This window comes from Capsella rubella, unplaced genomic scaffold (assembly GCF_000375325.1).
Source record: "Capsella rubella cultivar Monte Gargano unplaced genomic scaffold, Caprub1_0 scaffold_4, whole genome shotgun sequence".
NCBI classification, from domain to species: domain Eukaryota; kingdom Viridiplantae; phylum Streptophyta; class Magnoliopsida; order Brassicales; family Brassicaceae; genus Capsella; species Capsella rubella.
The window spans coordinates 50893-70868 of NW_006238920.1; the positions used below are offsets into that span (position 1 = coordinate 50893).

Consider the following 19976-nt stretch of genomic DNA (forward strand, 5'->3'; position numbering starts at 1 on the left):
TGTAAGTTTGCATTTAGTTGTGACATAGAAAGGAGATTGTGACATTCTTATATAGTCAAAACTTTTTTGTGCATTGTGGTCGTCGTCAAAGAAGCCAATCAATCCCCTCTTCACTAGTGTTAGTATGTTCAAGAGAAATGTTTTTGCTTTCCAATAAGATTGTTTAGAAACTGAAGACGATGAAACTCGCATATAATGTTCCTCTTGGGAGTTGGGAGAAGACTCAAAGTCACTTCTCAGACTCAACAAGGTCGCATATATATAATGTTCCTTGGTAGTAGACTTAAGGTCACTTCTCAGACTCAAGCTCTCATATAATGTTCCTTGGGAGTAGACTCCGACCTGTGGACCACGGTCATGAGTGAAAGACATCTACTGAAAACACAAGGCACTAAAAGGAACCACACTCCTACGAGTTATCATCACCTTACCTTTGAGATGTTTTTGTTTGTTTGAGATAGGCCCAGTTTGAGCCCGTTAATACTACTATTCATAGGCCCATAAGAAAATATTTAAAGCCTATAATGAGCACATGCGTATACTGCATAAAAGAGCTCTCTTTCACAACAATGGCGGTCGGAAGAATCTTGTGAATTCGATTCCGATTTTGAGCGAAAGGAAAGATGTCGGGTATGGGTGACGGCTACGTTGGTACGGCTCAAGATGCGGTGAGGATACGACGGCTTCAGAAGCAAAGAGAAGCCGAACGCAAAAAAATCCAAGAGCTGAAGAGCAAGACTGCCTCAGGCAAAGACCAATCGGGTCTTCTCCAATTCGGCACTAGCTCTTGCGAGGTTCGACCAATCAAGATCCCATCTGATCACCAACTATATTGATTTCTTTCTAATTTCTAGGTTTCGAGAGTTGACATGGTGGCTTGTTGTTTGAATATTAGATTTAGAACTTGTTCTTGCTCTGAATTAGGAGTTCTCCGCAATACTTAGGGTTTTAGAATGATTACAACGACAAGTTCTAAGTGATGATTCCGAACAACTTTGAAGTATCACAGAACATAATTAGATTATCACCACTTGCGAATTTTGCAGCTTTGGTGTCTGAAGTATTTACAAAAATCCCAAATGTTTTGTTAATTTGATGTTTTGTGTTTGTTTATAGATTCTTGACACTGCTTTCAAGAAAGAAACAGTCGGTTTAGTTACAAGAGAGGAATATGTGGAGAAGGTAACTGGAGTCATGGACTTTATCCTTCACTTTTTATAGTTATCTAGATGATTGTGTTAATTATGTATGTGATATCTGTAGAGGGTTAATATTCGTAATAAGTTCGAGGAAGAAGAGAAAGAGAAACTGCAGAAGCTACAGCAAGAGTGAGTTTTATTTTTAAGTCCATTCGTCATAGTTATTGATGTTGTTGTATTTTGGTTTAAAGCTTGATTGAATTTGTTTCTAAACTACAGGGAAGAGGAGTTGCAGCTAGAGAAGCGTAACAAGAAGAGAAAGATTAAGGGATCTTCCCTCTTATCTTTTGCTGAAGATCTGGACAATGGCAGTGATGAAGATGACGGAGAAAACAGTAAGTGGATTGATTCATCAAATCTCGTAGATTGCAATTAGTTACATGGACCATACTTATTAGACTTTGTTAAATATTACTTTGAGTCCTGAATATGCTGTTGTTAGATCAGTGGTGAATTGTGGTACAGTTAAGATTATGTGCGAGTGTGATACATGTGTCATTCATTTAGACCACTAAAAAATGTATTCCTTATTGTATAAAAGTATTGAAATAATGAATCTCTATTTATGTGTGGAAGTTAAAAAAGTAGAATCTCTATGTTTTGAAGATATAGAATCTCAACATGTATTAGAGACATTAATTCTACAACTGTAGTTGGAATCTTGCTTGGTTGTTGAAGCTTTTAAGATGCAAATAGCTTTCTAACATAGGAATTCAAAATATCATCTAGTGTTGTCCTCTTTGTAACTTCTATCGTGTACACTATTTATGCAGAGATTTCTGGGACAATGAACTTACGCTGCGGAAAACTTGGCAAGGACCCCTCAGTGGAAACTAATTTCCTGCCTGACAGGTGATCTCTTGCTCTCTCGTTTCCTATTATCTTCCCTGTCTGTTTTTTGCAGTAAATCTCAACTTTAGCTGTGGTGTTTTGAGGTTGCTGTTTCAGTGAGCGGGAGGCGGAAGAACAAGCTGAACGTGAAAGGCTAAAGAAGCAGTGGCTTCGTGAACAAGAGCAGATTAAAAGTTGTCCACTTTCCAGTTGCTTCTAATTTCATTACTAACACTTGAGTTAAGGAAGATTGTCTAACTAGTTTTGTGCTTTTTCAGACGAGCCTCTTCAGATTACTTACAGTTACTGGGATGGGACGGGCCATAGACGAGTTATCCAGGCAAGCACAAGCTACATCTTTTGTAGTGCTGTTTTGAGCTTAAGTCTGATCATATACCCACCTGTATGATTTACACTTTCTACAGGTCCGAAAGGGTGATCCAATTGGGAATTTTCTGCGGGCTGTTCAACAGCAGCTTGCCCCTGACTTCCGGGAGATTCGGACGACATCAGTTGAGAATTTGCTATATGTGAAGGAAGATCTTATTATCCCGCATGTAAGAACCCATTACACTTATCAAGTTATTCACCCCTCAGACTATCTAGAACTTAACCATAACATGAGGATGTTTATTGCAAATGCAGCAACACAGTTTCTATGAGCTGATCATTAACAAAGCTAGAGGGAAGAGTGGCCCGGTATGTCTTGTCAAAAATTTCTGAATTTAGTACATATAGAAATAGCTGCTGAACCAACTGAGACTCACCCACTGCTGCACTGTTCTTGTTAACAGCTGTTTCACTTTGATGTTCATGAAGATGTAAGAACAATAGCAGATGCAACAATAGAGAAAGACGAGGTATGTTTTTTCCTGACCCTGTTGCATCAGAAAACATAGTAGTTTGATGTTGAGAAGAAGTTATTTCTAAAGCTTTGTAAAATGTGGTGTTATTGAAGTCTCATGCGGGTAAAGTTGTGGAGAGGCATTGGTACGAGAAGAACAAGCATATATTCCCTGCTTCCAGATGGGAGGTAACTCCCAAATCACCCTTTCCCTGCACTTTTTCATTCTCAGCTAATCTATAACTTTAGGCATTAAAGCTGTTGCCTTACCTTTGTGCAGATTTACGACCCGACAAAGAAGTGGGAGCGGTACACAGTCCATGGGGATTGATTATGGACCAGAATATGGTTTTGTTACATGGAATCTAGTTGACATGAATGATCAGATTTGGTGCACTGGTAGTGGAATGTTCATGGAGTTTTTTTATTAATGTTTATTCTTCTCATTATCAGTGCCTCAATGTACCATTACACTCTCGTTTTTTTCAATTACTGGAATCATGGAAATATATCTTTTAGTTTTTCCCTGTTACTATTTAGTGAAATTCCATATGAAAATTAAGTATGAGATCATCTGATTATTATAATGAGGGCACATAATTAAGAATGTTGAAGAGAGTAAGTAATTTGTGAATCCTCCATGTATATAATAAAAGGTAACAAAATCAAATAAGAATCAAATGAGAGAGACCAGACAAAACGCTGTCGTTTTTCGAGTTTTGTATTCTGTAACTCGTGTTTGTTATCTCCTTTTTAGTTTTTATTCAGGAAAATAATAATATTTATTTTAGTGAAAGAGGAGCAAAGCATAAATAGCATCGAGCGAGAGACACTGTTCTTCTCATTCGCAAATTCGTTGACCAAATTTGATAGAAGCAGCAATAGCGATGATGAATCTTAGGGTTTTGTTCCTCGCTCTCCTTCTACTCGCATCTCCTCTGCTTCAAGGTTAGGTCTTTTCACAACCCTCTCTTCTTCTTCTTTTGTTTGTTTTTTTTTTTTTTTCTGGAATCTGCAGATCTAGATCCATTTGTTTCGTCGCGTGCGTTTTCCCAATTTACTGATTTCGTATTTGATCTCTGTATCCGATCTGGTTTTTTTGATATGATCTTGTCCTGTTTTGGAATAAAGTTACGTTTTTTATTCATCGATCCGAGTGAAATTGAGCTCGTTTTACAAATCATTTCCATTTGAACATTCTAGTTCTGTGTTGTGGAGTTTTGATGACAATCGTAGAGCAATGTGGTTTCAGAAAAAGACAAACTTTCACATGTAGATCGAATACTACTACAAAGTAATAGATTCTTCAATCGTGTCCGCCTTGCATGTCTTTTGTTTTCTTACTTTCTGGAAGCTGCACTCGCCTGTTGGTCTTTGATTAGAGGATCATTTCCAAATTGTAACCTTTTTCAGAAGAAGGCGTTATGCTTTTACAGAGAAACATGTGACCTGATGTGTTCTTTTTTTCAGTTGCTAGATGTCAATCGGATGCCGAGGATCATTCCAGTCTTGTTGACGATATTATCGGAGAACACAGTGATGATTCCGTTGAGGAAGATGACCAGGATTTGGATATGAACTTGACCTCAGCTCCAGGAGTTGAGACAGTTTGTGTTTTCCCCAAAAACAGTGCCAAACGTTAGTGTTTGCTCCTTCTTCTTCTTCCTCCTCAAGTATTTATCTATCCGTTGTTTTGATCATGAATGCTCTTTGTTTCCTGCAGTGGTACCAGCTGGAGAAGAGACTGAGCTTCTTGTTGGTTTGAAGAATGATGGTAGGCTAAACACTTCTTAAGCTATCTCTTTGGCTTTGTGGTTAGATCTATATATCTCACCAAATTGGCTGTGACTTAAACAGGCAAAACTAGCGTAGGTGTTATGGGAATTAGAGCCAGTGTTCATCTTCCTTATGACCATAAGTTGTTGGTTCAGAATCTAACCATGCTGGTAAGCATTTGACTAGGAAACTATTTCTCTAAATGTATGTTATGATTTTATTGTTTCTCATACTCCCTTTATATTACAGAGATTCAACAATGCATCTATCCCAACGTCTCTTCAAGCTACATTCCCATACATCTTTGCAGTCAGCCAGTACCTGCAGGTACACATATCCTACCATAAACAACATATCATTCTCATTCATTCTAAAAGTACAATGGGGTAATCAATAGAATCTGATCTTAATTGGTGTTGCTGTTTTCTTTCACAGCCTGGAGCATTTGATCTGGTTGGTTATGTCATTTACGACGTGGAAGGAAAGCCATACCAGAGTGTCTTCTACAATGGAACCATAGAGGTAGTTGAATCTGGAGGTCTCCTCAGTGGCGAATCTGTCTTCCTTATCACACTCGGAATCGGTCTCCTCCTCCTCCTCGGTCTGTGGGCATACAGTCAAGTACAGCGTCTCACTAAGGTAAACAATTGGATTTCTTTTTTCTTTCCAGTGAATCATTTGTACAGTTAAATATTCATTTGATAATCTCCTCATAACAGAAAACCAAAAAGGTGTCCAAGGTTGAAGTAGGAACCAGGTCTACCGATGCATCACTTGACGAATGGCTCGAGGTTCGCTTCTCTCTCTTCCGTTAGGCTTCTTTCATCTTCTATGTGATTGAATCTGATTGAAAGGTGTGTTATTATTACCTACAGGGAACTACTCTGGCCAAGACATTGTCTGGGAAATCAAAGAACAAGAAGAACTAATTGAGCTTTTTGCTCTTTCTAGTTGTTATAGACTCGGCTTCAGCGTTTTGAAAGAGTTTCCAAGTTTAAGTTCAGTCTTGAGGATATTTAGGGTTTTAAACGTTACTTTTTTTGTTCCAGCATTGTACTCTTTAGACAATCTTTACTTCTTGTCATAAATATTCTCCTCATGAAACAACTTAACTTATAATGGTTTAGATCTGCGTTTTTTGTTGTTAATCTTCTATATCAGGGCATGTCCATGGATGAGCAGTACATTAACACCTTTTTGAGCAGTACACTAACATCTTTATACTACTTTCGTCACTAATCTTTATACTACTTTTGTTACATTAGTTCATCAAAACAATGAAAAACTATTGTACTCTCCAAATAGTTGAGTTTGAAGATTTGATCAGAAAGAAAGGAGAGGAGGTTGAAGAGTAATGAGATTAAGTTGCTTAACAGATGGGGTACTAGAAGATGGACAAACAGGCTTGTGGATAAGTTGCTTCGGACAGGAGGGAGAGAGACGGTTCTAACACTGGGCATGAAATATTATCTATCGTAGTCTAATGCAGTCTATTAGCAATTCACACTGAGTTGCAACTTCTTCGGGCGATAAGGCACCATTGCTCAGGTTTGAGTGTTTGAGAAGAAAATGTGTTTTTCACGCTTGTTTCAATACTTTTGTTCCATCACAAATACCATATATTTTAAATTTTAAGTGTGGCCTCGAGAGTTGATTTAGATTGTCATATAGAAGAAACTCTTGAGTTAAGCTTACTCAAAGTGAAAAGAGAGAATCACAGCTTTAGTTACAAAGATCTTAATGAAAGACCCCTTATCTCTCTCTCTCCGTCAAACCAGAGCTCATGAATCATTTTTTTTTGTTTTTCATTATTAGTTCAAGAAGAAGTAAGAACACAACAACAACAAGTTCGCTAACCTCCCTTTTATTTCTGATCTCATCTGTTCCATGGAGACTAGCGATTTCCGTTACTGACAGTTCTTAATCAAGCAGCAACTTTCTTTGACGTGACTGAGTTCACAATGGTTGCAAACTCAGGACCCTAAATTCACATCAAAGGTGAATGTGAGCTTTACTTCTTTTCATCAACAACATATCCACAAACGTCTAAAGTTTATTACCTTCAAGGAGGCACCACCAACAAGAAATCCATCAATGTCTTCTTCTTTGGCAAGCTCCGCACTGTTGCCTCCATTGACAGAACCTGGCAATTGGGTAGGAAATAATCAACATAAAGTCTAATTTTGCAGTGGACAACTATAATAACGCACCTCCATATATGATTCTTGTTTTGGAAGCGACTTCCTCAGAGACATTCTTTTTGAGCCAACCGCGGACAGCTACATGGACTTCCTGTGCTTGCTGAGGAGATGCAACTTTACCAGTTCCAATTGCCCATACAGGTTCGTATGCAACAACAATATTGTCCCAGCTAGGTACAGCATCTGGAAATACAATTCACTGCAGTTAATTGAGTGCAGACATGATTTGGAAAATGAGATTGTAATACAAGACTGTTACCAGCAAACGCCTTCAGCTGCTCGTAGCAAACATCAAATGTCTTGCCTGCTTCTCTCTCTTCTAGCTTTTCCCCAATACAAGCTATTACTCCAAGACCCTCACTCAATGCGTAAGCAGCTTTCTTCCCGATAAACTATGGTTGTGTTGAGAACAGAGTAAACATGTCTTCACAAACCTTTCTTAGAAACTCAAAAGTTCTTATTAAGTATTTTATTAACTGACCTCATCCTTTTCTCCAATGACATGTCTCCGTTCGGAGTGCCCAAGAATGACCCATTTGCAACCGAGGTCTTTGAGCTGTTCCACGCTGTATGGTGAAAAGGGTGAATTTAAGTTCAGGCAAGGGATCATATATAACATCGAGAACATTTTTATGGGAGGATTAATTGCAAAGGTCAGATATTTTAGCGAATTTTCAACCATATAAATAGCGAGTATGATAGTATGTGAATAAGAGATGTCATAACCTGATTTCACCAGTGAAGGCTCCACCTTTTCCAACCCAAGAGTTCTGACCCGATATTTCAATACGGTCTGTCAATGAAGATTTGACCTGGTCGATGTAGACAAATGGAGGTGCCACAACAACATCTACATAGATCACACAAAAAAAAAGATCATCAAGAGCAAATGGTCAGCGCGAGGTCCTTTGCATTCAAAACAAGTTTAGAATTTTGGTAAAAAAACTAAAATGGATGGAATTGAGTTGACAAAGACTTGCTTAGGTCCATTGTACAATACGGAACGGCACTAATGCCCCAAATACAGAGATCAGAAACTCACCTACATCAGCTTCCAAGGTTGCACTGTTGAGATCAGAAATAAGCTTGGCGATGGAGTCCTTGGTCCCATTCTAAAAACATGCCACATGAGATATTAGTTTGAGGAGGAGAGACAAGATACAGAAAAAAAAAAAGAAAAAAGACTTTGGGCATTGTACTTACACACTTCCAGTTTCCTCCAACGAAAAACTGCAGCAAGCAGAGAAAAGGCAAGTGTTTAGAGTTTAGACAACGATTCACAATATTGAAAAGACAGTCTAAATCCTAATCCATGAATCTAGCATTCAAAACAATCCAGAGGAAAGTTAAAGTATTGAATCAAATGGAGAGAATAGAGATTCTTGATCTCTTCTAAAAGGATTAACTTTGTTCCTCATTCCTAAACCCTGAATCTAGCATAAAACACAATTTGTGTGGAGTAGCAACCAGCAAGCAACTCAAGACCAAAGTTAAGCATTGAATCCAATGTTTGAGATTCTTTGTATTTCCAAAAACCAATTTAGAGAATCTGGATTCTAGAAATACCAATCATGCAACAAAAAGAAAAGGAATAATTTTTAATCAGTCAATCATAAACAGTGAGAATCTAGCATTTGGAGAGAGGTAAGGGTTAAAGTTGGAACCTTTCCGGATCCAGCCATGGCGACAACGCCTCTGGGAGAGCGGTGAGAAGAAGAAGAGGAAGAAACGAGACGGATAGAGGAATTGACACGGTGGACGAAGGATTGGTGGGAGGAGACGGCGGCGTCGAGCTTGGGAGAAATGCGGCGGAGACCGGAGAAAGAAGGGGCAGTGAGAGAGGTGGAGGTAGCTGCCATGTCGTCTCTCGGGTTTGGCGTGTAGTGAGTGGAAAAGGCAAAAGGAGATAGAGACGAGACTGTGACTCACACTCTCAGCTTAAGGTAGCAGAGGAGGAGATAGAGGCTCAACAAAGGGTTGGTGGTTCTGCTCTCTCTCTAACCCTCAAGGGTAATTTTGTCTTTCTAGCTTAATCAAGAGTTCACGCGCCTAAGTCACGTCTGACTCTCACGCGCTTTGATGAATTTTTGGTTCCGGTCTTTTTGCAGAGGCCTAGTTATCAAATCTAAAGTGTATAGATCATATCATGTGGTGCCCAAAATGGTCGATGAGTCATTTGCATTTTTAATTTGAAGAGCTACACAACTCGAACTACTTTGATGGATTATTTGTTTATTTGTTCTTCAAGATTTACCAATGCGCACAAAAGGTGTTTTGGAATTCATTTAGAAGATGAACATATATATCTTACTCCATACTCCATGTAGCTCAATTTAATGCATTCTGAAAGCTACCATATCCTTTTTTTTCTTAAATATTGTGGGACGTGTAAAGAAGAGAGAAGAAGAAGATACATGGGATATAACACAAGTCACACGATCCTCATCCTCGGAGTAAATGACCAAATTTTGTATACATCATCGTGACACTAGACGACAACAACCAAGTAACATGTGAAAGAGCCTATCAATATCATCATCATTATGACATTATCATTTAACCAAACCACCTCTCCAAGAAACTTGACTGATACTGAAGCAAAACTAGCAACAAAACTATCAACGCCGCCACTCCCCACGGCGAGCTTCCACCTTCATCTCCGGCACCGGGACTCACGTAAGTCGCCCTACCACCACGGCTGCTCGAAAACATGCCAAGAAGCGCGTCAGGGTTCTCCATGGAAGAGAGCCACCGTACCAATACTATGAGAAACAGAGGGATCAAGAGGAGAGCAAGATTCATCTGCTCTTCCGCGGATTCGGCTGCTTCTTCGAAGCTGAAGTACCATGACGTTAACAAGAAGACAGAAGCCACGGCTAGGATCAAAAGAACTGGATACGGTAGAGGCGAGAGCGAGAATGAATCCAAGATCGATGATCTTCTCTCTCCATAAGCCATAGTTTCTTTGCTTCCCGATAATACTAAACGATGAGAGAAGCTCTTCTTGGTTTTTTTACTTTTATGTGATGAAGCACAAAAAATATATAAAACTTATAGAAACCGCCTTTAGGTTATAATATTCAATGTTTGACCGACATATGAGCTATTTTATACTGTTTTATTTCAAATTCCATTAACTTTGAAACTAATCGAAATAATTAGTAGAGTGATCAAAGCTATCTATATTCTTAAATAGTGACTACTTTAACTCAAATTTTATATTAAAAAATATAGGAATTTGTAAGCAAATTATTCGTGTAACGTAAAAGACGAGTGTATGTTACCTATAGGTTTCGTTGATAAAATTAACGTGTGTACATTGGCCATTTCCAAAAATAAATATAAATGTTATGTTGCTTTCTCTTTCGTATAATGGGGCACGATACAATTAACAATTCTAGGTGGAGCGTCATTATCAAATTTACTTATTTTCCTTTAGCTTTAACTGTTGTCATTATACCTCCTCTTCAATAAGCAACTCAAAATTCAAAGATGACGAAAACTATGATCTGACTTTTTACCCACCTTTAACTCTAATCTCTGCCTAATCACAACATGACTCAATTAATTACTCTGTTGATAATTCATTCACAGTTTTTCTTTATAAATTACTACAAAATTATTATTCAAAAAGTAACACTATATATCTGATTGAAAACGAAAATATATGTACGTATTCCAAAATTTCATATATCTATTTACCAACTTTACTTCTAGAATCCTTAGATTTTAATTTGTGGAAGAAAATTAAGAAAGTAGAACAAAAAAGAACAAGTTTTATGATCGCCGTATGCTTGAAGAAAAACATCGCAAGATCGATCATACAAAAGTAATAAAATTAAGGTTAAGGTTAATTGTTAACTAATTAATCACGTTCGTCAAATCCACCAGAATCGGGTGCTTCACGTCACATATATATGGTATGCTTCACGTAAACATCAAAAGAGAATAAAAATACCTAACACATAATTATTTACGAAATTATTGATTTGCATAAAACGCAAACGCAACAAAATACTAACCGCGATCAAGACAAAGACTTAATCAGTAGTAGCAAACGCATCTCCAGCGACCACATGGACAGTAGTAAGTAGATCGCCTCGACGTCGTCTCAAGGCAAGAGAGACATCTCACGGCGAACAGTAGACCCAATGGTACCGCGGCGAGGAGGAGCCAGCTCAGCAGATCCTCCCCCGATGACACAGCTACCTCGAATTTCACGACGGAGGAGAGGGCTAAGAGCACGAGGGCCACCGTGATCATCACTATTACCGGCAACGGAGACGTCGAGACTCTGCACCGTCCGCAGCAGCAGCCGTGGTAATGCATCTCTAGCTATAGTCTAGCTCTCCTACTTGTTGCTTGTTTCTTTTGTGTAGTTGTGTTTCTTGTTTGATGATTTTGTGAATTATGCTTTTTATTTATTACACGGAAGAATAATAGAACAAAAGTGAGATAAAGAGAAAGAGAGATAATGGTTTGTTAGGTAATACTATAAATGATATTATTATTGTCGATGATGATACCACTCACTGTTTTTGGAAAAATCATTAGTACTAGCTAGTGGTCATTTACTTATCTAATAATTTCGAGCGAATTATTCGTATTGATACTGAGCTTCTTTATGGATCCGTGTTCGCCATGTTTATCATTGAGTTTATATAAATATAGATCGTACTCCTTTACTTGTAATGTTTTCTTAAGTCTACCTAGTTTGCTTAGCTTTTTCCTATCGTTCCATAAATAGTATATATACATGGAGAGTTTTCAATTCCACAAAACATATACAAATTTTGTTAAAAAATGATAGTTTAACAAATGATTAATGTAACTTTTAAAGATCAATATTATGGCTATTATATCGAGCTAAGTATGGTTTATCGTGAAAAAATCAAAGATTATCCAAAAGACAGGCAGATCTTTAAAATTCTGATGGGATTTTTTTGTGAGAGATATGAGTGAGTGATTGGTGGTTAGGACATGAGAACAAGGAGGAAGCTTATCTTAGTGGCCTACCATGAAAAAGACACTCACTTCACCTTGTTCCACTCACCTTGTTCTGCCTAATGTTATTGTACTTCATTTCCAAGTATTCATATCAATATATCATTGACCTTTTCTCATACTGTATGTTGACAAAATGACAACAGTATTGATTTGATTCAGTTTAAGCAAGGCATGCACAGCACCATAACCCAACATAGGTATGAACATTTGATTGAAGATATAATCATATGTTATGATTTTTTTTTAAAATATAAGATGTTTTTGATCCCAAAAAAAAAAAAAAATTTAAGAAATATCTCATATTTTGGTACACTATAATGATAATTGATCAGCATGTTTTTTTAAAAAAAAATCATGATAAAAAACAACATGTAAAATTAGAAATATTTTATTTCACAATAAAAAAACTGATAATACTTTCTTTAGGGCCTAAAATGGGTCTTATTGTGATCCGGCCCAATGAGTTTGAGTGTAATGAATTAATGTGTCACGTGTGAAAGGGTGATTTAGTCAATTTGACATTAATGGGGATACCGTATATTTTACATATATTTACCTGTAAAACTCTCAGGTCGTCGTCACTTTTACTGATAAAGCAAGACACGAAGAAGAAGAAGGAATCGAAAATGAAGTTAACGACGGCTCCGATCCACGCGGTGTCGAGATGGGTGAGGAGGCAACCGCCAAAGGTGAAAGCTTTCCTTGCCGTCGTATTGGGCATGGCGGCTCTTGTTCTTCTCAGATTCATCGTTCACGATCACGACAATCTCTTCGTTGCCGCCGAAGCTGTTCATTCAATTGGAATCTCTGTTCTTATCTATAAACTCATGAAGGAAAAGACTTGTGCTGGTATCAACCTCAAATTCCTCCTTTGACTTCGTTGTCTATACTATTACATCCAATTTAGGGATCTTATTAGGAGAGACAATTGTATTGCTATAACATGAGAATTTGGATCTGTCTTAAGATGTAAAAATGTAGACTTTGTTCAACATTTCAGTACCCAAATCTCCAAAAGGAGTCTCTTTCTAATTGGGTAATTTAGTTGGAATCAGCATATCCTCATTACAGAAATCAGAATTATGGGATTAAGCCTAATCATAGATGTTTTGTGTGTTTGTCAGGATTGTCACTGAAATCTCAGGAGCTTACGGCGATATTTCTAGCTGTTAGGCTCTATTGCAGTTTTGTAATGGAATATGATATACATACCATTCTGGACTTGGCTACTTTGGGAACAACTCTCTGGGTTATATTTATGATCCGTTTTAAGCTTAAAGCTAGTTACATGGAGGACAAAGACAACTTTGCTCTCTATTATGTGGTAAGTGAGTCATTCTTAGGTTATGTGCTTGCTAATCATGTTGGTTATTTCAGCATCTAAAAGTCGTATGTTTTTAGTTACGCTTACGTATGTTTTTAGTTACGCTTACCTTAAGGTCAGATGAAAATGTTGCTTATAACTGTTGTTTATAAGTGGAGCGACAACGTTCACTAGAAGCCTCTTATAACTAGATTCTTCCAAGTTATAAGTTATAATCATTGTTCCTTCGTAATTGCATAAGGATCAAATTTGGTTCATCAGCTCATTACATGCTATTCAGAACATGGTATGGTATTGAATAATTAAAATATACATTGATTCTTCGTCCTTTTGATTTTTGCAGCTCGTGCCCTGTGTTGTGCTAGCTGTATTGATCCATCCATCAACTTCACACAATATATTGAATAGAATTTCGTGGGCACTCTGTGTTTACCTTGAAGCTGTGTCAGTTTTGCCACAGTTAAGAGTGATGCAGAACACAAAGGTATGTACTTTTATAAGGTCGCTTGGAAACTTGAGAACTATAAACAAGTCCAGTTCCTGATATGTTTGGTTCATTCAGATTGTCGAACCCTTCACTGCTCATTATGTATTTGCACTTGGAGTAGCAAGGTTCCTTAGCTGTGCACACTGGGTCTTACAGGTATAGATTCTGATATTCACGAGAGAATAAGGATTTACTTGGTTAAGTTGTTCATTCCTTTTGTAAAAATCAATGGCTTATCAAACCTCCTATTCACTCAGCAAGTGATCAATTCTTCATTAGTATCCTCATTAGACCTTCTCAAGACTCTGTGATATATTTTTAAACTGAACGCATAAATTTGTTTTGTCTTCTGTGTCCAAACAGATTATGGACACCCGTGGACGCCTGCTTGTAGCACTGGGTTACGGACTATGGCCATCAATGGTGATTATCTCAGAAATTGTCCAAACATTCATTTTGGCAGATTTCTGTTACTACTACGTTAAAAGGTACTTGCCTTTTCTCCATCCACAAGCTTCTTCAGTCTTTTCGCTTCACCTATTTGATTTGACCCATCGTTCTTGTCCAGTGTTTTCGGAGGCCAGCTTATTTTAAGGCTTCCATCTGGGGTTGTGTAAGTTACCAAGAAAAAAGGAAAAGAAAACGGAAGATAGATACTTGATGACATTTGTAACACGAAGATAGATCTAAGCATTATGTATTTGAGTACCCCTGAGGTTGCTCTCAAGTTACTCCCTCAGGGAAAAGAATCCTAATTCTTTCAACTGTGTTGTATATTTTTGTTGGTCATCATAGACAAGTCCCTCCCTTGGATCTTATCGACATGATTTTTCCACTTCACTTTTGTGGTTAGTCCTCCTTTATTCTCAGTTTCTCACGGTAAAGTTGACGCAAATTCTACAAAGCAGAGTAATATTCACACATCCAACATAAGGTGATAGATAGAATCTGAGAAACCAGTAGTGTTTTTATATTTGGTTCGTTCCAAAAGTTTATGGCCAACACATTGGATTTCATTTGTTCCTAGCAAAATTTGTGAGAATTCCACAGTATAGCCGTCAGGTCCAGGGACCTTAAACCTCTTGGTATGGAATACGATCGTTGCTAGTCTTAAGATTCTACCCGAATGTTTCATTGGTTTGTTATTGCTCTAGATCGATCTCCTATCATTTTTCTGCCTTTGAAGAGATTAACCTTGTACAAATATACTCATACAATGGTTGTAAATAGGCTAATAGCACACATACTCAGAGGGCAGAGAGATAAATATTTACTCTCACTGACTTTTGAAGCACTTAACTAACGGGCTCATTATAGAATATATGTAAATGGGTCTATTAATTACGAATAAGCCCAGTGATCTCATCATAGAATATATGTAAATGGGTCTATCAATTACGAATAAGCCCAGTGAGAATATATGTAAATGGATATATTAATTACGAATAAGCCCAGTGATCTCATCATAGAATATATGTAAATGGATCTATTAATTACGAATAGGCCCAGTGATCTCATTGTAGAATATATGTGAATGGGCCTATTAATTACGAATAAGCCCAGTGATTTTATAGGCTTAACCGTTCATTGTCACTTTCCAATTTCTATCATCTATCGGTCGGAGGAAGAGATGGAACCACCGGCGACCGCCTCCAACCGCTCCTCCAGACGGCTTCTCTTCGACCGCCGCTACGGCTGGGTGTAAATTCTCTAACTTTATCAGTCAAATATTATTTTCTAATATATTGGAAGTATATATACAGTATATATGATTCTGTGCTGGCTTTTATAGGGTCGACGACTGGAAGGACCCATCGGAAGAAGCTCTCGCCGGCGGCCGAGGAATGTAAGTCGAAGAAACCCCTTTTATATTGGAAAGGTTTCTTCTTGGAAAATTTATGGAACCAACTCAAGTATCCGTTGGAACAGGTTTTGTGTAGTTCCCTTGACGAATACTCTGTTTCAGACTGCTTCTCAATCAGTAAGCTTTTTACACTTTCCAATGGAAATGAATTAAAGGTCCGAACTTTAATCATCTTTTCCTGGGGTTTGATTCTACTTCTTCTTACAGATTAGCTCGGCTGTAAATTTTCTGGATATGAAGCTTCAGAAATTGTCAAATCCTCTGCACAACCCAAAATCTAATTCCCTAGAGACTGGTGGAGATTCAAGGTCAGAATGAGACGTGTTAGATTGACAAGTACATGTGTTTATTCTTGGATTATACGGCTTGATCTCTCATCTATGTACGTTGTTGAAACTTGTGTTCAAGACAACCAAGAAAGACATTTTTTGATTATATGAATTTGCCCTTGTGAAATCTTTAGTATTGTGTGTTATTATTTAGAAGCAGATATAATCTATGTTCTTATCAGTATGTGGTATGAAATGATGGGAGGCAAATACCAATATGGTGTTTCCTTTTAAATTTTTCTCCTTGGGAACAACTCCTTCAATAAGAAAAGAGGAAAAAGGTATGTATTGACATTGGTTTCTAGTTCTCGAGTTAAAAAAAAAAATAGGAAGTTCAAAATTGTTTTCTCTGTTTGGTTCTACTACTATCTCAGCTGAGAAGCTATAGCGACGAAAGTATCTTCAGAACAAGGGATTGTCAAGCCACCCGTGGGATGATTATCCCAAACCCCTCTTACTCAACAGAGCTTGGAATGAAGGCTGTTTCAAGAACGAAATCAGCACCATATATCTCTTCTTTTGGCTCTCCCCTATATACACCGCTAGAAATCCTTTTGGTGTCGTAGCTGCTTTGCTTGTTAGATTCTTCTTTGCAGCCAAAATACCTCTCATCATTGTCATTTCTATCTCAAATTTTCTGCAGCTGGATCAGAGAAATTGACGTTCTGTCCTAATTCTGACTTGTTGATTATGATTTGGTTTTGTATGAGATGAGAAACTAGTGCCCTCTTTGTATATATAAATCAATGAGAAGATTGTTCTGTGGCCTACAAGAGATGGACATCTATGGGCAGAGTTCATATGGTGGGATATTGCAGCAGCACAGGGGGAGACTTTGAAGTTGTTGAACAGGGAGAATCAAGAACTCACTGTCACACTGTGCTTAACATGGATTTGTCTTTGAGGGTAGAAACTGCAGCTGCTTCATTTGAATGGGAGGGTCCGCCTTGGTCTGCCAAATTCACAAACAATCAAGTCAAGAGAGGCAAAGCCATGTGCTATGTACACACCTTACTGATTAGGAGTGTAGGTGGATCTAACTTGTGGTTGCTGATTTGTCACAATCAGCATTAATATACAGTCGACACAACCAAGAATGAGACAGCATGGATGTCAGTGTGAGCCGAGGAAGAGCGGCACCTAGTCTTACCAACTAAAAGCTAAATAGTAGTGCTCTTTTGAACATGAAAAACAGGGTGACTGTCATGCCAGAAGAAACCGCAAGCTTTCTGATACTGTAAAATTAAACAGCATGAGTTCTGTAACTGAAGACGGCAGGTCATTCAGCTCTCGGTGTGGGTTTTGCAGAGTATGTGTGTGATGACTTATGAATGCAACACTCCTTATCGAATCTCTATATCTGCAATATAGTTTCTTGTACCAAATGAGATAACTTGTGTAGAGAAATGCCTAATTGCTCTGGCATCGGAGAGTGGTAGACAAAGACCTCAAGCTATACTTTCACCACAGTGGTACTGTCAGAGATTAGATTTCTCCTAGAAAACTTCCACGGATGTGTAATGTCCAATGTGTATGTTGGTTTCTTCGTTTCCACCAAAATCTTTCTGTGTTCAGATGGCAAACCTTGTAGTCACAGTAAGCGGAGATGTGCTAAATGATAACTCAAGTGTCAATAGAAGGAATCATGATTCTTGAGTTTGATTAATATCAACAACAACTCACTGAATGTGAGGAATAAAACGAATGTTACATCAGTCAAAAAAGACATCTAGCTCTGTTTCACTTTCAAGGGAGAGAGATTGTTTTGAAAGAAACGGCTGGAAAAAGGGTTAGATCTACTATTTCACGTGAATCACGATAGGCGAGAGGCGAGATCGATGAAGATTTGTTCAGTGCAGGGAATAGTGAGGCCACCCATTGGGTGATCAAACCCAAACTCTTCTTCTGCTTTCCTTAGAAGTTTTTGAAAACAAGGGTGACTCAAGTACGTTACTGGAACCACAAATCTCCTCTTCTGCATCCTCTCTCCTACGTAAACCGCAAGGTATCCTTTTGGAACATCAACACTGTTTGAAGAGTGTGATAACGATTTCAGAAGTTGCTTTGATGATTGCAGCACACGAGAAATTCTGATAGCCATGGATTTTGATGTTCTGAATCAGAAAAGATTATTGCAAGTGAAAGTTTATTGCTTTTGAGTTTTGACTAAGGAAAGTGAGAACTTGGAGAGCTCAAGGGAGAGTGATGGGTATATATAGAGAAGAACACTACTTGGAAATCTTGATTATCGAATATCTTGATTAAGCTCATAAGCATCAACAAGCACATGGCTTTGTCCAATGATAATCTCCATGATGATGATATGATGATACACAGACCACATATGACTCAATATTAGATAGGCTACCTTTTGCTGAGTTTAATTCTTGCCACATAAATTTTAAATCGTACGGTATGATAACTAAGTTATGTGGTCCTGTCTTTTGAAATCACTGAGAAGACCACCTCGATCCTGTCTTTTCATATCAGTGAGAAGACCTACTTTACTTATGAGAAGGAACGCAGTGATCTTAGCTATAAATCCATGCTCATAGTCATAGACAAAGAACATGTGATATCCCTCAGCCTCAAGATAACAATCTCCTAATGTAGACATAAACTACATTTTCACTAAACCCCCGCCATTGGATGGATTAATTGAACTTGACTTAACATCTTCAGTACAAGACTATATTGTTTGTATGATCATCTTATGTATCACATCAGCAAGAAAAAGAAAGAAGAAGATTCACAAGAAATAAGAAGAAAGAACGCTCTGTATCATTCTTCGACTCGTGTAACTGTTATAACAGCTTTTTCTTGGGCCTTTGTGTCATGGGCCTGAGTGAATTAGCCTATCTGCACTTCAGCCTCAGTGAGCAGGAAAGACTACGCAGTAAAATCGAGATAAAGCCGAATTGTCGAACTAACCACACTCACAGTTCTGTAGATGATTCACAATCGAACAGTGCGCTATATAGTAGCCATTCTTACGAAGATCCCATTAGAAGTTTTGCTGAGAATCCATGTGACTATTATGTGACAACGGATCTGAGAGAGAGTGCACTTACTAACATTTGTGAGCAGAGTCATTAGGCATATATGGTTTAAGTACTTAAGACATGTTACGTTTAGAGATACATAAGTTATTTTGTATACTATACATTATGGTTATTTCAAACCGTGACTTATATGTATGATTCGATTGATTCGGTGCAATAAGATCAATGAAAAACCGACAAATGCGTTAAACATCAAACCATTGAACCTCCATATTTGAAGGGAAAATTGACCACCGATGGTTGAAAAAACGAAAAAGCTTCTAGCTTTCTTTCCTAGTGCCGTCTCATTCTCTAGGTACCACTCTGTTTTTTCCTTTTATGTTTGGGTTTATGGTGATGGATGTTGTCATTTTCAGTTCACTATTAATCTATTGATCATCGTACATGTCCATGTTCATATTAGCTGATTTCATAACTTGCAATAGTATCTTACTCTTTGCAGTTTCTTAATTGTTGGGTCCACGTTTCTTTGCTAATATTTTTCCTGCAAACCCATGTGGATGAAAAGACTTTTACATTTATGTTAATGTGATTTCGCTAGACTGTAACCAGCTCTCTTTTCTTGACCAAGAAGAGTAATACGAGTTTTGGACATTGAAGACTTGAGAAAGCTATACAAAAACTCATGAGTTTGCATCTATTTGAACAGAGATGCTCTGTTTTTGAGATAAAAACAGAGTTAAAATTATAAGAAGAAGACAGTTGAGGAAATGTCGATTACCTTTCACGTGGTTGAAAGAACATAAATCAGAGATGTTCCTAATATAAATAGAAATGGTTTTTTGGGGGAGATGAGATGTCTTGATCAAAGAGAAAATGGTCATTGCTGTTTTTCGTATAATCGATGGGAATGAAAATAAAAACAGAGTAGTACAAAAAAAGAGGACAAGTCAAGAGGGTTTTTATAGAGATACCTCTCTTTCACGTGGTTGAATTAAAAATAGAGAATTCCATAAAAAGAAACAGACATGGATTTTGGGAGGTGAGATGTCTGGGGGCAATACTAAAAAGTATGAGAAGGACTCTCTGTTTGTTTTAATATTGTTCCTTCT

At 37.8% G+C, this 19976-nt stretch overlaps 9 protein-coding genes across 9 annotated transcripts; 4 read left to right on the top strand and 5 right to left on the bottom strand.

Moving 5' to 3' along the window:
* Positions 1-560: 560 nt before the first annotated feature.
* LOC17889660 (protein XAP5 CIRCADIAN TIMEKEEPER) lies at positions 561-3419 on the top strand. The gene is made up of 12 exons (XM_006296148.2): positions 561-794; positions 1117-1182; positions 1264-1328; positions 1419-1534; positions 1973-2051; positions 2148-2224; positions 2309-2370; positions 2456-2587; positions 2676-2729; positions 2825-2890; positions 2989-3063; positions 3155-3419. Exons 1-12 carry the CDS (start codon positions 624-626, stop codon positions 3203-3205), a joined length of 1014 nt encoding a protein of 337 aa, XP_006296210.1. The 5' UTR covers positions 561-623; the 3' UTR covers positions 3206-3419.
* A 249-nt stretch (positions 3420-3668) lies between these two features.
* Positions 3669-5798, top strand: LOC17888604 (translocon-associated protein subunit alpha). The gene is made up of 8 exons (XM_006294777.2): positions 3669-3822; positions 4345-4512; positions 4598-4648; positions 4732-4820; positions 4900-4977; positions 5086-5289; positions 5370-5441; positions 5526-5798. The coding sequence occupies exons 1-8, from the start codon at positions 3762-3764 to the stop codon at positions 5577-5579; spliced, it is 777 nt and encodes a 258-aa protein (XP_006294839.1). The 5' UTR covers positions 3669-3761; the 3' UTR covers positions 5580-5798.
* A 502-nt stretch (positions 5799-6300) lies between these two features.
* LOC17887816 (triosephosphate isomerase, chloroplastic) lies at positions 6301-8798 on the bottom strand. The gene is made up of 9 exons (XM_006294571.2): positions 8516-8798; positions 8055-8081; positions 7894-7963; positions 7578-7701; positions 7333-7417; positions 7111-7243; positions 6861-7034; positions 6711-6793; positions 6301-6631 (listed from the first exon to the last, which is right to left on the bottom strand). The coding sequence occupies exons 1-9, from the start codon at positions 8708-8710 to the stop codon at positions 6575-6577; spliced, it is 948 nt and encodes a 315-aa protein (XP_006294633.1). The 5' UTR covers positions 8711-8798; the 3' UTR covers positions 6301-6574.
* Positions 8799-9245: 447 nt separating this feature from the next.
* On the bottom strand, positions 9246-10954 carry LOC111831011. The gene is made up of 2 exons (XM_023784382.1): positions 10874-10954; positions 9246-9832 (listed from the first exon to the last, which is right to left on the bottom strand). Exon 2 carries the CDS (start codon positions 9807-9809, stop codon positions 9408-9410), a length of 402 nt encoding a protein of 133 aa, XP_023640150.1. The 5' UTR covers positions 9810-9832; positions 10874-10954; the 3' UTR covers positions 9246-9407.
* LOC17888932 lies at positions 10880-11472 on the bottom strand. The gene has a single exon (XM_006295535.2). It carries the CDS (start codon positions 11178-11180, stop codon positions 10896-10898), a length of 285 nt encoding a protein of 94 aa, XP_006295597.1. The 5' UTR covers positions 11181-11472; the 3' UTR covers positions 10880-10895.
* A 542-nt stretch (positions 11473-12014) lies between these two features.
* LOC17890284 (putative ER lumen protein-retaining receptor C28H8.4) lies at positions 12015-14532 on the top strand. Its single transcript, XM_006295714.2, has 7 exons — positions 12015-12055; positions 12430-12707; positions 12983-13182; positions 13526-13666; positions 13745-13825; positions 14033-14157; positions 14238-14532. The coding sequence occupies exons 1-7, from the start codon at positions 12030-12032 to the stop codon at positions 14284-14286; spliced, it is 900 nt and encodes a 299-aa protein (XP_006295776.2). The 5' UTR covers positions 12015-12029; the 3' UTR covers positions 14287-14532.
* Positions 14533-15283: 751 nt separating this feature from the next.
* Positions 15284-16011, top strand: LOC17889937. Its single transcript, XM_006295663.2, has 4 exons — positions 15284-15370; positions 15462-15515; positions 15599-15650; positions 15741-16011. Exons 1-4 carry the CDS (start codon positions 15300-15302, stop codon positions 15849-15851), a joined length of 288 nt encoding a protein of 95 aa, XP_006295725.1. The 5' UTR covers positions 15284-15299; the 3' UTR covers positions 15852-16011.
* Positions 16012-16113: 102 nt separating this feature from the next.
* Positions 16114-16494, bottom strand: LOC17889835 (auxin-responsive protein SAUR21). Its single transcript, XM_023784734.1, is given in 2 exon segments — positions 16114-16312; positions 16314-16494. Coding segments are annotated over 2 exon segments (255 nt in total). The 5' UTR covers positions 16484-16494; the 3' UTR covers positions 16114-16227.
* Positions 16495-17496: 1002 nt separating this feature from the next.
* LOC111831159 (auxin-induced protein X15) lies at positions 17497-18172 on the bottom strand. Its single transcript, XM_023784869.1, has one exon. It carries the CDS (start codon positions 17961-17963, stop codon positions 17676-17678), a length of 288 nt encoding a protein of 95 aa, XP_023640637.1. The 5' UTR covers positions 17964-18172; the 3' UTR covers positions 17497-17675.
* Between the last annotated feature and the right edge of the window lie 1804 nt (positions 18173-19976).